The sequence below is a fragment of the Lepus europaeus genome, chromosome 5 (genome assembly GCF_033115175.1).
Source record: "Lepus europaeus isolate LE1 chromosome 5, mLepTim1.pri, whole genome shotgun sequence".
Taxonomy (NCBI): Eukaryota; Metazoa; Chordata; class Mammalia; order Lagomorpha; family Leporidae; genus Lepus; species Lepus europaeus.
The window spans coordinates 21,900,572-21,914,343 of NC_084831.1; the positions used below are offsets into that span (position 1 = coordinate 21,900,572).

General features: G+C 41.5%; 1 protein-coding gene across 15 annotated transcripts in view; it reads left to right on the top strand.

Moving 5' to 3' along the window:
- The window catches only part of EPB41 (erythrocyte membrane protein band 4.1), a 232,715-nt gene that overhangs the window by 119,952 nt on the left and 98,991 nt on the right, over positions 1 to 13,772 (top strand). For all 15 annotated transcript variants that reach the window (XM_062190815.1, XM_062190804.1, XM_062190803.1 and 12 more), the window contains exons 5-6: positions 137 to 179; positions 12,515 to 12,590. In XM_062190815.1, the coding sequence (XP_062046799.1) occupies positions 137 to 179; positions 12,515 to 12,590 (119 nt within the window). The remainder of the gene's footprint in view (positions 1 to 136; positions 180 to 12,514; positions 12,591 to 13,772) is intronic.

A 13,772-nucleotide genomic window follows, 5' to 3' on the forward strand; every position in this document is an offset into this window, starting at 1 on the left:
TGAATGTAAAGGTTATCAGAGGAAACGTAGGTTGAGCTGGAGGTACTGTTCGCAGCTGGCCAGTTGTCCTGCTTCTAGTACTCTGTTGTCTGTGTGTTCTGGAGCTCTGTGTGAATACCTTTTCTTCTCTTCACAGACGTGGCTGGATTCTGCCAAAGAAATAAAAAAGCAGGTTCGTGGTAAGTGGATATCGCCCCTTTTAAGTTCTTTCTTTCTTTTAGTAGGTCAGAGGATTTCCAACCACTTCTAGCTGTGAGTCAGTCACTTCAGAATACTGACTATTGCAGATTGCTTTGAAACTCAGATAAAGCTTTCCCCTGGAGGAGGAGATTCCATAATAGAAAAATGCAACAGAGGTGGACACTATTGAGATGTAGGTCAGATCTTGACGATTTTTTTTATAACTAGGCGTAGTCAGGGAAAACAGGAACAGTTGAGAGTAACAGAAGGCAGAAAAGAACAAAGATGCAAACAGAAAAAGGATATGGGAGTCAGGTCTCAAGATCGTAGTGATTGAAACTTCACTCGTAAGAGTTTGCTGCTGGATGCTATTTGTTCTGAATTGTTTTGGATTACTGAATTCTCACTTTCTTTATAGCTTCCTTCATATACAGTAGGTATCTGTAATTTCAACTTTCTGTAGTTTTTAGTTAAATACCAGCTGAGGTCCCAAAATATTAAATGAAAATTAAAAAAATAAACTATTTGATTTTTTAAAAAGATTTATGTATTGATTTGAAAGGCAGAAAGACATATATATATATATATATAGAGAGAGAGAGAGAGAGAGAGAGAGAGGGAGGGAGGGAGGGAGGGAGGGAGGGAGAGAAAGAAAGGAAGACATCTTCCATCTACTGATTTTCTCCCTAAATGCCTACAGCAACTAGGGCCAGGCCAAGCTGAAGCCAAGAGTCAGGAACTCATTTGGGTGACAGTGATCCAAGGACCTGAGCCATCATCTGCTACCTCCCTAGGTGCATTAGCAGAAATATGGAGCAGCTAGGACTCAAACCAGCACTCCTGTATGATATATGAGTGTTCCAAGATATGACTTAAGCAGCTGCTCCATAATACCTGTCCCCAGTTCAGTTTTAAATTGTGTCTTGTTTTGAATAGTGTGATGAAATCTTATGCCATCCTACTCTGTCCTGCCTGGAAAGTGAATCATCCCTTTGTACAGTGTATCCATTGCTACATATGCAACCTATCATTAGTCAATTAGCAGCCATCTAGGTTATAAGATCAACTGTCATTGATACCACAGTATATTCAAGTTATCCTGGTTTTACACAATAATGGCCACAAAACACAGGAGTAGTGATACTGATTATTCAGTTATGCCAAAGAGCAACCATTTATTTATTTAAAAGGCAGAGCTACAGAGAGAGGGAGGGAGAGACAAAGAAATCTTCCATCTGCTGGTTCACTCCCCAAATGGCCATAATGGCCAGAGGTAGGCTGATCCAAAGCCAGGAGTCAGAATCTTCTTCCAGGTCTGTCATGCAGGTGCAGGGGCCCAAACACTTGGGCCATCTTCTACTCCTCTCCCAGGCCATATCAGGGAGCTGATCAGAATTGGAGGAGCCAGGTCTTGAACTGGTACCCACATAGGATGCCTGCATTGCAGGTGGCATCTTAACCTGCTACACTACAGTACCAGCCCCCTATAATTGTTTTAAATTTCTTAATCTAGAGAATCAAAATACTCCTTTGGACTGACAACTCCCCATATTTGACTTATCTATAAAAGCTTGTTGGCGCCGTGGCTCACTAGGCTAATCCTCCGCCTTGCGGCGCCAGCACACCGGGTTCTAGTCCTGGTCAGGGCACCGGATTCTGTCCCAGTTGCCCCTCTTCCAGGCCAGCTCTCTGCTGTGGCCCGGGAGTGCAGTGGAGGATGGCCCAAGTGCTTGGGCCCTGCACCCGCATGGGAGACCAGGAGAAGCACCTGGCTCCTGCCATCGGATCAGCGTGGTGCGTTGGCTGCAGCGTGCTAACCGCGGCGGCCATTGGAGGGTGAACCAACGGCAAAGGAAGACCTTTCTGTCTGTCTCTCTCTCTCACTGTCCACTCTGCCTGTCAAAAAAAATAAAAATAAAAATAAATTTAAAAAAAAGCTTGTACTAAAATGCATGTTATGACCAAAATAGTCAGAATATCTGAGCCACAAAAAGAAAGTCACTTTTAATGAAAATTAAAATAAAAATGAAAATTTTAATGAAAAAGTCACTTTTAATGAAAATACTCTTATTTTTATTCCATTATAACTCAGGAATAAGTGATGTGCAAGAGGACTCTTCAAGAAGAAAATATAGTTATGATGAATGAAATAAACTTAGTGGATTATCTTCCTGAGTATTAAAAAAAAAAGTCTCTTGGAGCAGGCATTTGGCACAGTGGTTAGATATCAATTAGGATGCTACATTCCACATGAGAATGCCTGGATTTGAGTCCTGGCTCTGCTTCCAATTCCAGCTTCCTGGTAAAGCACACCCTGGGAGGAAGCAGGTGATGGCTTAAGTACTTGGATCCTTACCCCTCACATGGGAGACTCTGATGAAGCTCTAGACTGCTGCCTTTGGCCAGGCCAAGCCCTGGCTGCTGTGAGCATTTGGGGAGTAAATTAGCAGATGGAAGATCTCTATCTCTCTCTGCCTTTCAAATTAATTAATTAATTAAAAAACTCTCGCTAAAAAGAGCTTAAAATATTATAAAATAGGGGCTAGCATTGTGGCATAGTGGGTAAAGCCACTTCCTGTGACACCAGCATCCCGTCTGAGCACCAGTTTGAGTCCTGGCTGCTCCACTTCCAATCCAGCTCCTTGCTAATGGCTTGGAAAAAGCAGTGGAGGATGGCCCAAGTGCTGGGGACCCTGTACGCACAATGGAGATCCAGATGATGCTTCTGGTTCCTGGCTTCTGCCTATCCCAGCCTTGCTGTTACAGTCACCTAGGGAGTGAACCAGTGGACAGAAGATCTCTTTCCTCTCTACCTCTACCTCTGTCTCTATAACTCTTTCATATAAATAAATATTTTAAAGTATATGAAATAGTGAAAAGCCTTCACTGGAAGAACAAAAATACTCCATGTTCCTAACAAAAATTTAATAGTGAATCAAAATATTAACATTTTATTAAGCCAAAGAGAAGGATAATGTTTATTTTTTTAAAGATTTATTTATTTATTTGAGAGGCAGAGTTACAGAAAGAGGGAGAGACAGAGTGAGGTCTTCCACCTGCTGGTTCACTCCCCAAATGGCCGCAGCAGCTGGAACGAGGCCAATCCAAAGCAGGAGCCAGGAGTTTCTGGGTCTCCCACAGGGGTGCCCATATGGGATACCAGCAATGCAGGCAGAGGCTTAACCTACTACACCATGGCACGGGACCCAATAACATTTATCTGTTGGAAAGGGTGGGCTTTTTTTTGTTTGTTTGTTTTTCCTGTTTGTAAAGTTGTTTTGAGCATTATGGAATACATCATGTAGAAAACAAAAGTTGCCTAAGTCCTATCCTCTGGGCATCATCACTGTTAAATGGGTGCAATCTACAAGATTTTTTTCTAAGCATATATAAATTTTACTTTTCTAAATTATTAAATTATTAGTGTGCTGTACCTGGTTTTTAAGAATAGTTTTTTGAATTTTCAGATAGCCTTTATTTTTATAAAGTTATATATGTTCATGGTTTAAAAAGTCAGTTTATTCTTCTGAGCTTTTAATAATAAAGAGAGATTTCAGCTGTACACACACCCCCCCCCTCCCCAGTTATCCCACTCTAGATAGGCAAACATTTTTAATGGTTTGGTTAAATTTTAATTGTTTTTAGGTATTTACTTAAAATTTTAAGAATAGTTTTTAAAAATAGGTACAAGAAGTATGTGGCATAAAATTGGAAAATGTGAATGAGTATAGCACAAGTCCCTGGCCATGCAGTTTCCTTTCCTGGAAACATCCATAGGAACTAATTCCTTGTGTCCTTTCTAGATTTGCATTGTGTATATCTTAATATAAATATGAAAATAATTTTAAAATTTAATATAATTTGAATTATTTTCCATACCAATATATATATATAAATTTATTGTAATTTATTTTTATTTATTTGAAATGCAAAGTTGCAGAGAGAGAGGGAGAGACAGAGACAGAGAGAGGTCTCTCATCGCTGGTTCACTCCATAAACGGCTGCAGTGACCAGGACTGGGCCACACTGAAGCCAGGAGCCCAGAGCTTCTTCCTAGGCTCCCATGTGGATGCAGAGGCCCAAGCACTTGGGCCATACTCCAATGCTTTCTCTGGCACATTAACCAGGAGCTGTATCAGAACTGGAGCAGCCAGGAGTTGAACTGGTGCCCATATGGGATGCTGGAGTTGCAGGTAGCAGCTTAACCTGCTATGCCACAATGCCAACCCCCTATTTTTTAAATTTTTAAAAAGACTTAATCATTTTATTTGAAAGGCAGAGCAACAGAGAGAGAAAAGAAGAGAGGGAGGAAGAGAGAGAGAGAATAGATCTTCCATCCACTGGTTTACTCCCCAGATGGCTTTAATAGCTAGATCAAAGCCTGAGGCCTGGAATTCCATCTGGTCTCCCACAAGGGTGGCAGGGGCCCAAGCACTTGATCCATTTTCTGCTGCTTTCTCAGGAACATTAGCAGGGAGCTGGATTGGAAATGGAGCAACAGGGATTTGAACTGGTGCCTCTGTAGGATGTCAGCACCAGAGGTGGTGGCTTAACCTGCTGCACCACAATGCAGGTGCTATAAAAAAAAGTTAATGATTATATACACAATATATATAGCTGGTACTATTGTTGAACCTTTTTAGTTAATTCCAATAGTTCGCTATTACAAACAAAATTACAATGGATTTATTTGTACACATCTCTGTGCACTTATATGAGTATTGGTAAATTTTTAGAATCAGATTTTTAAATTGTGAATATTTAAAATTATATATTTAACACCAAGAGTTTTTTTCCATACTTCAAAAGATATAGAAAAGTATAGAGACTAATGTAACGAGTACCCACCACCCAGCATTAACATGTGTTACCATTTTTTATTTATTGTAGACCAGTATAGGTATGGTTTTGTTTCCCTCCCAGTCCCATTCTTTTCCTCACTAGACATAGAAATCTATTATCATTAATTTAGGGTGATTCCTTGTAGTCTATATATTTTTGTTTCTTCTCTCATCCATTCCCACATACAGTATAGAGGATACTGTTGTTTTGTCTGGTTTTTTTAAAGATTTATTTATTTATTTGAAAGTCAGAGTTACATAGAGAGAGGGAAGGAGAGGCAGAGAGAGAGAGAGAGGTCTTCCATCTGCTGGTTCACTCCCCAACTGGCTGCAACGGCCAGAGCTGCACCCATCAGGAGCCAGGAGCTTCCTCCAGGTCTCCCATGCAGGCATAGGGGCCCAAGGACCTGAGTCATCTTGCACTGCCCTCCCAGGCCACAGCAGAGAGCTGGATTGGAAATGGGGCAGCTGGGACTCAAACTGGCACCTATATGGGATGCTGGCACTGCAGACAATGGCTTTACCTGCTAAGCCACAGGGCCAGCCCTGCTTTGTCTATTTTTGTGACAAATATAGATGAAGCCTGACCAATTTGGATTTTCAACCTCTCTCTTCTCTCTCAGCTTAATTTTTAACTTTCTTTATTTCCTTGGTTCGGAATAAGAGGACTCTCTCTTACTGAGTCAGGCTAGCCACCTGGAATATGCCCTTTATAGAATAGTATAGAGCAAAGGCAAGAAATCCTTACCTTTTTTGCATATTGTAAATTGCTGATATATAATTTGCACAGTGTATGTTAAAAAAAATAAAATCTATCACCCTTGCATACCTCTTCCTTAACGTATCCCCCATCCTCCTCCTGCAGAGGTCACTATTGTCTTATTTTGTGTTAATGATTGCACTGACATTTTGAAAGGGTTTTTCTTGTGAATGTATGCCTAAAAACACAGTGCCACGTTCTTGTCTGAATGTCATGTGAATTATGTAACAGGTGATCATGTGACATGCTTTTCTGACTCAAGATGGTTTTTGAAATTAATCCCTGTTGAAAGAGAGAAATCCAGAAAACAATCCTTAATCTTCTACTATGAGTCGTAAGAGTGATATCCTGATTTCATGTTTTTAAATATTGATTTTCCCCCCTACAATAAACTGAATTCACAATGGATCATGGGTCATAGTTTAAAAAACTGATTTAAGAAATTTAGCTGGAAATGGAGCTGTGAGATTTAGGTTATATTTACTTTCGCCTTTACAGGGTACTGCCAAATTATATATCAGGATTCTTGACTTTTTTTTTTTTTTTTTTTTTGACAGGCAGAGTTAGACAGTGTGAGAGAGAGACAGAGAGAAAGGTCTTCCTTCCGTTGGTTCACCCCCCAAATGGCTGCTACAGCTGGTGTGCTGTGGCTGGTGTGCTGCACCGATCCGAAGCCAGGAGCCAGGTGCTTCTCCTGGTTTCCCATGCGGGTGCAGGGCCCAAGGACTTGGGCCATCCTCCACTGCCTTCCTGGACCACAGCAGAGAGCTGGACTGGAAGAGGAGCAACCGGGACAGAACCAGCGCCCCAACTGGGACTAGAATCCGGAGTGCCAGCGCCGCAGGCAGAGGATTAGCCTAGTGAGCCGCGACGACCGCCAGGATTCTTGACTTTCTATGCTCTTAGAAGGCCTCAATTTTTTCCCAATAGTTAGTAAAGAATTTTTCTTAAAGATTTATTTATTGGGGTCAATGCTGTGGCTCAGCAGATTACGGCCCTGGCTTGTATCACTGGCATCCCGTATGGGTGCTGGTTCATGTCCCAGCTGTTCCATTTCCAATTCAGCTCCCTGCTAATGCACCTTGGAAAACAGTGGAGGATGGCCCAAGTTCTTGGGCCCCTGCACACATGTGAGAGACCCAGAGGAAGGTGCTGGCTCCTGGTTTCAGGTCAGCTGAGCTCTGGCTGTTGTGGCCATCTGGGGAATGAACCAGTGGATGGAAGACCCCTCCCACACCCCAGCCCCGCTCTGTTTCTACCTCTCTCTTTAAAAAAAAAAAGAAAAAAAAAGGTTTATTTATTTTGAAAGTCAGTTATGGGGCTGGTGCTGTGGTAGCGGCCCTCTGCCTGCAGTGCCAGCATTCCATATGAGCGCCAGTTTGGGTCCCAGCTGCTCCACTTCCAATCCAGTTCTCTGCTGTGGTCTGCAAAAGCAGTAGAAGATGGCCCAGGTCCTTGGGCCTCTGAACTCACGTGAGAGATCTGGAAGAAGCTCCTGGCTCCTGGTTTCAGATTGTCCCAGCTTTGGTCATTGTGGCTATTTGGGGGTTGATACAGTGGCTAGAAGACCTCTGTCTGTCTGTCTCTCTCTGCCTCTGCCTTTCTATAACTCTTCCTTTCAAATAAATAAATAAATTTTTTTTATTAATTTGAAAGGCAGAGTTACACAGAGAAGGAAAGGCAGAGAGAGAGAGAGAGGTCTTCCATCTGCTGGTTCATTCCCCAACTGGCTGCAACAGCTGAAGCTGTGCTGATCCGAAGCCAGGAGCCAGGAGCTTCTTCTGGGTCTCCCACATGGGTGCAGGGACCCAAGGACGTGGGCCATCTCTGCTGCTTTCCCAGGCCACAGCAGAGAGCTGGATCAGAAGTGGAGCAGCTGGGATACCAACTGGCGCCCATATGGGATGCCAGCACTGCAGGCGACAGCTTTACCCGCTATGCCACAATGACAGCCCCAATCAATCTTAAAAAAAAAAAAAAAAAAGTCCATTATAGAGAAAGAAGGGGCGAGAGAGATCTTCTCCTTCCCCTCTTCATTCTCCACATGGTTGCAACAACCAGCACTGGGCCAGGCTGAAGCCAGGAGCTTCATCCTGGTCTCCTATGTGGATGTCAGAGGCCCAAGCACCTGGGCTATCTTCTGCTGCTTTTCCCAGGCCATTGGCAGGGAGGTGGATCAGAAGTGTAGCAGCCAGGACACAAACGTATGCCCATATGCCACAGCACTCGCCCCAAGAATTTTGTTTAATGTAATTTGAGACTTACAGAAAACTTGAAGATTGATATAAAGAATTCCTGGATAACCTTCACCCAGATTCCTCAAATGTTAATATTTTACTACATTTGCATTAGCTTTTTTTCCATTTAAGTACAGCCACAGGGTTTTTTCCTGAACAACTTAAGAGTTAAGTTGCATCATAGCACTATTCACAATACCCAAAAGGTGGAAATAACCCAAATGTTCATCAACATTTAATGGAGAAACAAAATATAGTATATTGATTGATAAAATATTTTGAAATTGCATTGAGGCAATAGTTGTACAACATTATGAATATACTAAATGCCATGGAATTCTGTGCTTTAAAATGATTGATATTATGTTATATGAATTTCACCTCAATTAAAAATGTTAACAGTAGTCATGAATGCCCTTTTGCTCCTAGATCTTTCCATTTATCTATCTTAAAAACTAAGGATTGTCTTATGTAACTGCAACACAATTATCAAAATCAGGAAACTAACATTGAAACAAGACTTTAACCAATAAACCTATTTGTTAGTTGTCCTAGTGATATCCTTTAGAGCAAAAGCAAGTCTAAGGTAGTATTTTGCATTTAGTTGTCACATCTCTTTAGTTTCTTTGATCTGGAGAAGTTTCTAGTTTCTATGTCTTTAAAATGTTTCATAACATTGATTGTTTGAAGGGTACAATCTGGTTATTTAAAACATACACACTGGAGCTGGTGCTGTGGCGTAGTGGGCTAGGCCTCTGGCTGCAGTGCTGGTATCCCATGTGGGTACCAGTTCATGTCCCGACTTCTCCTATTCAGATCCAGCACTCTGCTCTGGCCTGGGGAAGCAGTGGAAGATGGCCCAAGTGTTTGGGCCTCTGCACCCGTGTGGGAGAACTGGAGGACGCTCCTGGCTCCTGGTTGCAGATCAGCTCAGCTCTGGCCATTGCGGCCATTGTAGGGAGTGAACCAGTGGATGGAAGACCATTCTCTCTCTCTCTCCCTCTGTGTGTGTGTGTAACTCTACCTCTCAAATAAATAATCTTCTAAAAAATTAAAATATATATATATATATATACACACACACACATATCTGAAAGGTAGAGTGACAGTGAGCAAGAGAGAGAGCCTGCGCACATGAAAGAATGTGTACAAGAGTGAGAGAAAGTGAGCTTCCATTCACTGGTTCACTCCCCAAATAGCTACAACAGCTGAGGCTGGGCCAGGCTGAAGCCAGGAGCCAGGAACTCCATCTTAGTCTCCAGGAACACCATGTCGGGGATAGGGGCCCAAGTTCTTGGGCTGTAACTGCTGCTTTCCCAGGCACATTAGCAGGGAGCTGGATCTGCAGCAGAGCAGCCAGGACTCAGCCAGCATTCTGTTGTGAGCAGTGGGTTATCTCATCGTATCACAATGCCAGCCTCCAGTCCAGTTATTTATTTATTTTTTTTAAGATTCATCCATTTATTTGAAAGGCAGAGCTACAGAGAGGCAAAAGCAGAGGCAGAGGCAGAGGCAGAGGCAGAGGCAGGGGGAGAGAGAGAGAGAGAGAGAGAGAGAGAGAGAGATAGGTAGGTAAGTCGGTTGGTCGGTCGGTCTTCCATCTGCTGGTTCACTCCCCAAAAGGCCACAATGGCCAGAGCTGTGCCAATCCTAAGCCAGGAGCAAGGAGCTTCCTCCAGGTCTCCCCCGCAGGTGCAGGGGCTCAAGGACTTGGGCCATCTTCCACTGCCTTCCCAGGCCACTTCAGAGAGCTGGACCGTAAGTGGAACAGCCAGGACTCAAACTGGCACCCATATGGGATGCCAGGCAGAGTGAACAGTGAGAGAGACAGAGAGAAAGGTCTTCTTTTGCCGTTGGTTCACCCTCCAATGGCTGCCGCGGCCAGCTCGCTGCGGCCAGTGCACCACGCTGATCTGATGGCAGGAGCCAGGTGCTTCTCCTGGTCTCCCATGTGGGTGCAGGGCCCAAGCACTTGGGCCATCCTCCACTGCACACCCTGGCCACAGCAGAGAGATGGCCTGGAAGAGGGGCAACTGGGACAGAATCCGGCGCCCCGACCGGGACTAGAACCCCGTGTGCCAGTGCTGCAAGGTGGAGGATTAGCCTATTGAGCCGTGGCGCCAGCCTCCAGTTATTCTTAAAGTGGTCTGTTTGCCTTTTTCTGTTGTTTGTTCATGGTTATATTCAAGTTATGTACTTTTAGAGAAATGTCAAAAGTGTTGCTAAGTAGAACAATTTTAATGTTAAAAAAATTTAGAGCTCTTCTAGCCACCATTTTTTCTTTATTAAATAGCCTCCATAAAGAATTACTAATCACATGTGTCACATTCTAGAACTGGTCACTGACTAAAGCTTAACTTTAATTTTTTAAAACTCCAAGTGATTAACTTTTAGCTTCCTTGTTGCATTTAACCTTCAACTCACTTGCAAACAATCTGGATAGTTTCTTTAAGTATCCAAAGTATGTAACTGTTGCATAAAAAATAATAGGCACTAAAGTTTCAGTTCTTCTTAAAATTACTATTAACAAAAGTGAAAAAGCTAATATAAGAATATTTTTCTTAGTTATTTCTGATATATAATATTGACAGATACCACAAATAAATAAATAATGCTCAAAGAAAGCAAGAACGTCCATTTGTCACCTGCATTTCCCTGAGGACCCAGAGTAATATGTGGATCACATTCTGAAAACCCTTGCTGCAAACACATTGACCTAGAGGATGGTTTCTTTTTTTTAAGTTTTTTATTTATTTATTTTTTATTTATTAAACTTTTATTTAATGAATATAAATTTTCAAAGTACAGCTTATGGGTTACAATGGCTTCCCCCCTCCCATAACTTCCCTCCCACCCGCAACCCTCCCCTTTCCCACTCCCTCTCCCCTTCCATTCATGTAAAGATTCATTTTCAATTCTCTTTATATACAGAAGATCAGTTTAGTATATGTTAGGTAAAGATTTCAACAGTTTACCCCCATATAGCAACACAAAGTAAAAAAAAATACTGTTGGAGTACTAGTTATAACATTAAATAACAGTGTACAGCACATTAAAGACAGAGATCCTACATAATATATTAAAAAAAATTAATTTTCTATGCCATTTCCAATTTAACACCAGGTTTTTTTTTTTTCATTTCCAATTATCTTTATATACAGAAGATCGATTCAGTATATAATTAGTAAAGATCTCATCAGTTTGTACCCACACAGAAACACAAAGTGTAAAAATACTGTTTCAGTAGTAGTTATAGCATCACTGCACATTAGACAACACATTAAGGACAGATCCCACATGGGATGTAAGTACACAGTGACTCCTGTTGCTGACTTAACAATTTGACACTCCTGTTCATGGCGTCAGTAATCTCCCTAGGCTCTAGTCATGAGTTGCCAGGGCTATGGAAGCCTTTAGAGTTCGCTGACTTTGATCTTATTCCGATAGGGTCATAGTCAAAGTGGAAGTTCTCTCCTCCCTTCAGAGAAAGGTACCTTCTTCTTTGATGACCCCGTTCTTTCCACTGAGATCTCACTCACAGAGATCTTTCATTTAGGTCTTCTTCTTTTTTCTTTTCCATGGTATCTTGGCTTTCCATGCCTACAATACTCTCATGGGCTCTTGAGCCAGATCCGAATGCCTTAAGGGCTGATTCTGAGGCCAGAGTGTTGTTTAGGACATCTGTCATTCTATGAGTCTGCTGTGTATCCCGCTTCCCATGTTGGATCCTTCTCTCCTTTTTTGATTCTATCAGTTAGTATTAGTGGATACTTGTCTTGTTTGTGTGATCCCTTTGACTCTTAGACCTATCAGAGCCATCAATTGTGAACTGAAATTGATCACTTGGACTAGTGAGATGGCATTGGTACATGCCACCTTGATGGGATTGTATTGGAATCCCCTGGCACATTTCTAACTCCACCATTTGGGGCAAGTCCGATTGAGCATGTCCCAAATTGTACATCTCCTCCCTCTCTTTTTCCACTCTTATATTTAACAGGGAGCACTTTTCAGTTAAAATTTAAACACCTAAGAATAATTGTGTGTTAATTACAGAGTTTAACCACTAGTACTAGAACAACAACAACAACAACAAATACTAAAAAGGATAAAGTATTACATTGTACATCTAGAGTCAGGACAAGAGCTGATCAGGTCATTGTTTCTTATAGTGTCCATTTCACTTCAACAGGTTTCCCCTTTGGTGCTCAGTTGTCACTGATCAGGGAAAACAAATGGTTTCTTTCATGTTACTTTTCCTGTGTGGTTCTAAATCCTTTATAAACAAAACTCTTACATTAAATCAGGTTAAATAAAAAAAGTGGGATCTTCTGACTCTAATTTAAAGGATGTTAAGTAACTTCTTTTAAATTTTTTTTTTCCACAAGGCATAAAGATGTCAAAATACTTCAGGAAAAAAGGAATGTTTTGAAGTACTTCTAACAGTCAGAATCTTAGACATAAACATAAAACTCTTTTTGTGTTTATTTTTATAGGTATTCCTTGGAATTTCACCTTTAATGTAAAGTTTTATCCACCTGACCCCGCACAGTTAACTGAAGACATAACAAGGTAAATAATTAATTATTCATAGTTAAATATATGATAATTCTCATCATCATAGCTCTGGGGATTTTCCTACTCAAATTTGAGAAAAAATAATGAGCTATTAAATGGTTAGCCTCAGATAGAAAGCTTTTGGTCAGTTCAAGGTACACTTGCAAATAGTTAGCAGAAAAGCCTCATTTATCCATGACCTGCCTGGAAGGAACTGGTAGGGGAACTAGCCTTGCTCATCATGGGTGTTATGTCAGGCTGTTGGCAGGGATTCTATGAACCACACCATCCTCCAAAGGGGATGACACAAATGTAGTGGTAAAATAAGTCTGCTTGTGTTTTTAAAAATTTTATTGATTCATTTATTTTACTTATTTGAGGGAGAGAGCTCTTCTATATACTCATCCACAGGTTTGCTCTCAAATGCCCACAACAGCTGGGTCAGGGCCAGGCAAAAGTAAGAGCTAGGAACTCAGTCCAGGTTTCCCCAAGGGTGGCAGGGACTTAACTACTTGAGCCATTACCTGCTGCCTCACAAGGAAGCTGGAATGGAGAGTGGACATAGGGCTCAAACCCGGGCACCTAATATAGGACATGGCGTCCCAAGTGGCATCATAACCACTAAACTAAACACCCACCCCCCTGCTGTTTTTTGTTTTTCATACTCCTACCATGTTTCTCATTACAGGAAACAAAAACATTGACAGTCTTAGTATTACTATTATTTCTTCCTATCTCCCTTTCACAGTATATTATCAGGTATATGATCCTCATGACCTGAATCTTGCACTGAATCCACATAATTTATGAAATTATCTCTTGTACTCTTTAAAATCAGCCTACTGATTTCTTTTAAGAAAGTTGCTTTTATTAGATACTAGAAAAATATTAACCAGAAAAATAGAAAAGTATTATATTGTAAAGAGTGTAACTGTATATGGAGCCTCGTACACAGTAGGTCCTGGGCAAATGTTAAATTGATCTGGTAGTTGTTGATAAACAGCATCTTAATTCTTCTCTGCTGTCAACTAATTTCAGACAGATTTACAATCTCTAGCCTCAGTTTTCATATCTCTAAAATAAAGGAAGAGACTAAACTCTTTTAAAAATTTTTTTCTGTCTATTTGTTTGAAAAGTAAAGAGACAGAGAGAGAGCTTCCATCCCCAAATTCCTGCAGTAGCCAAAGCTAGGCTCAC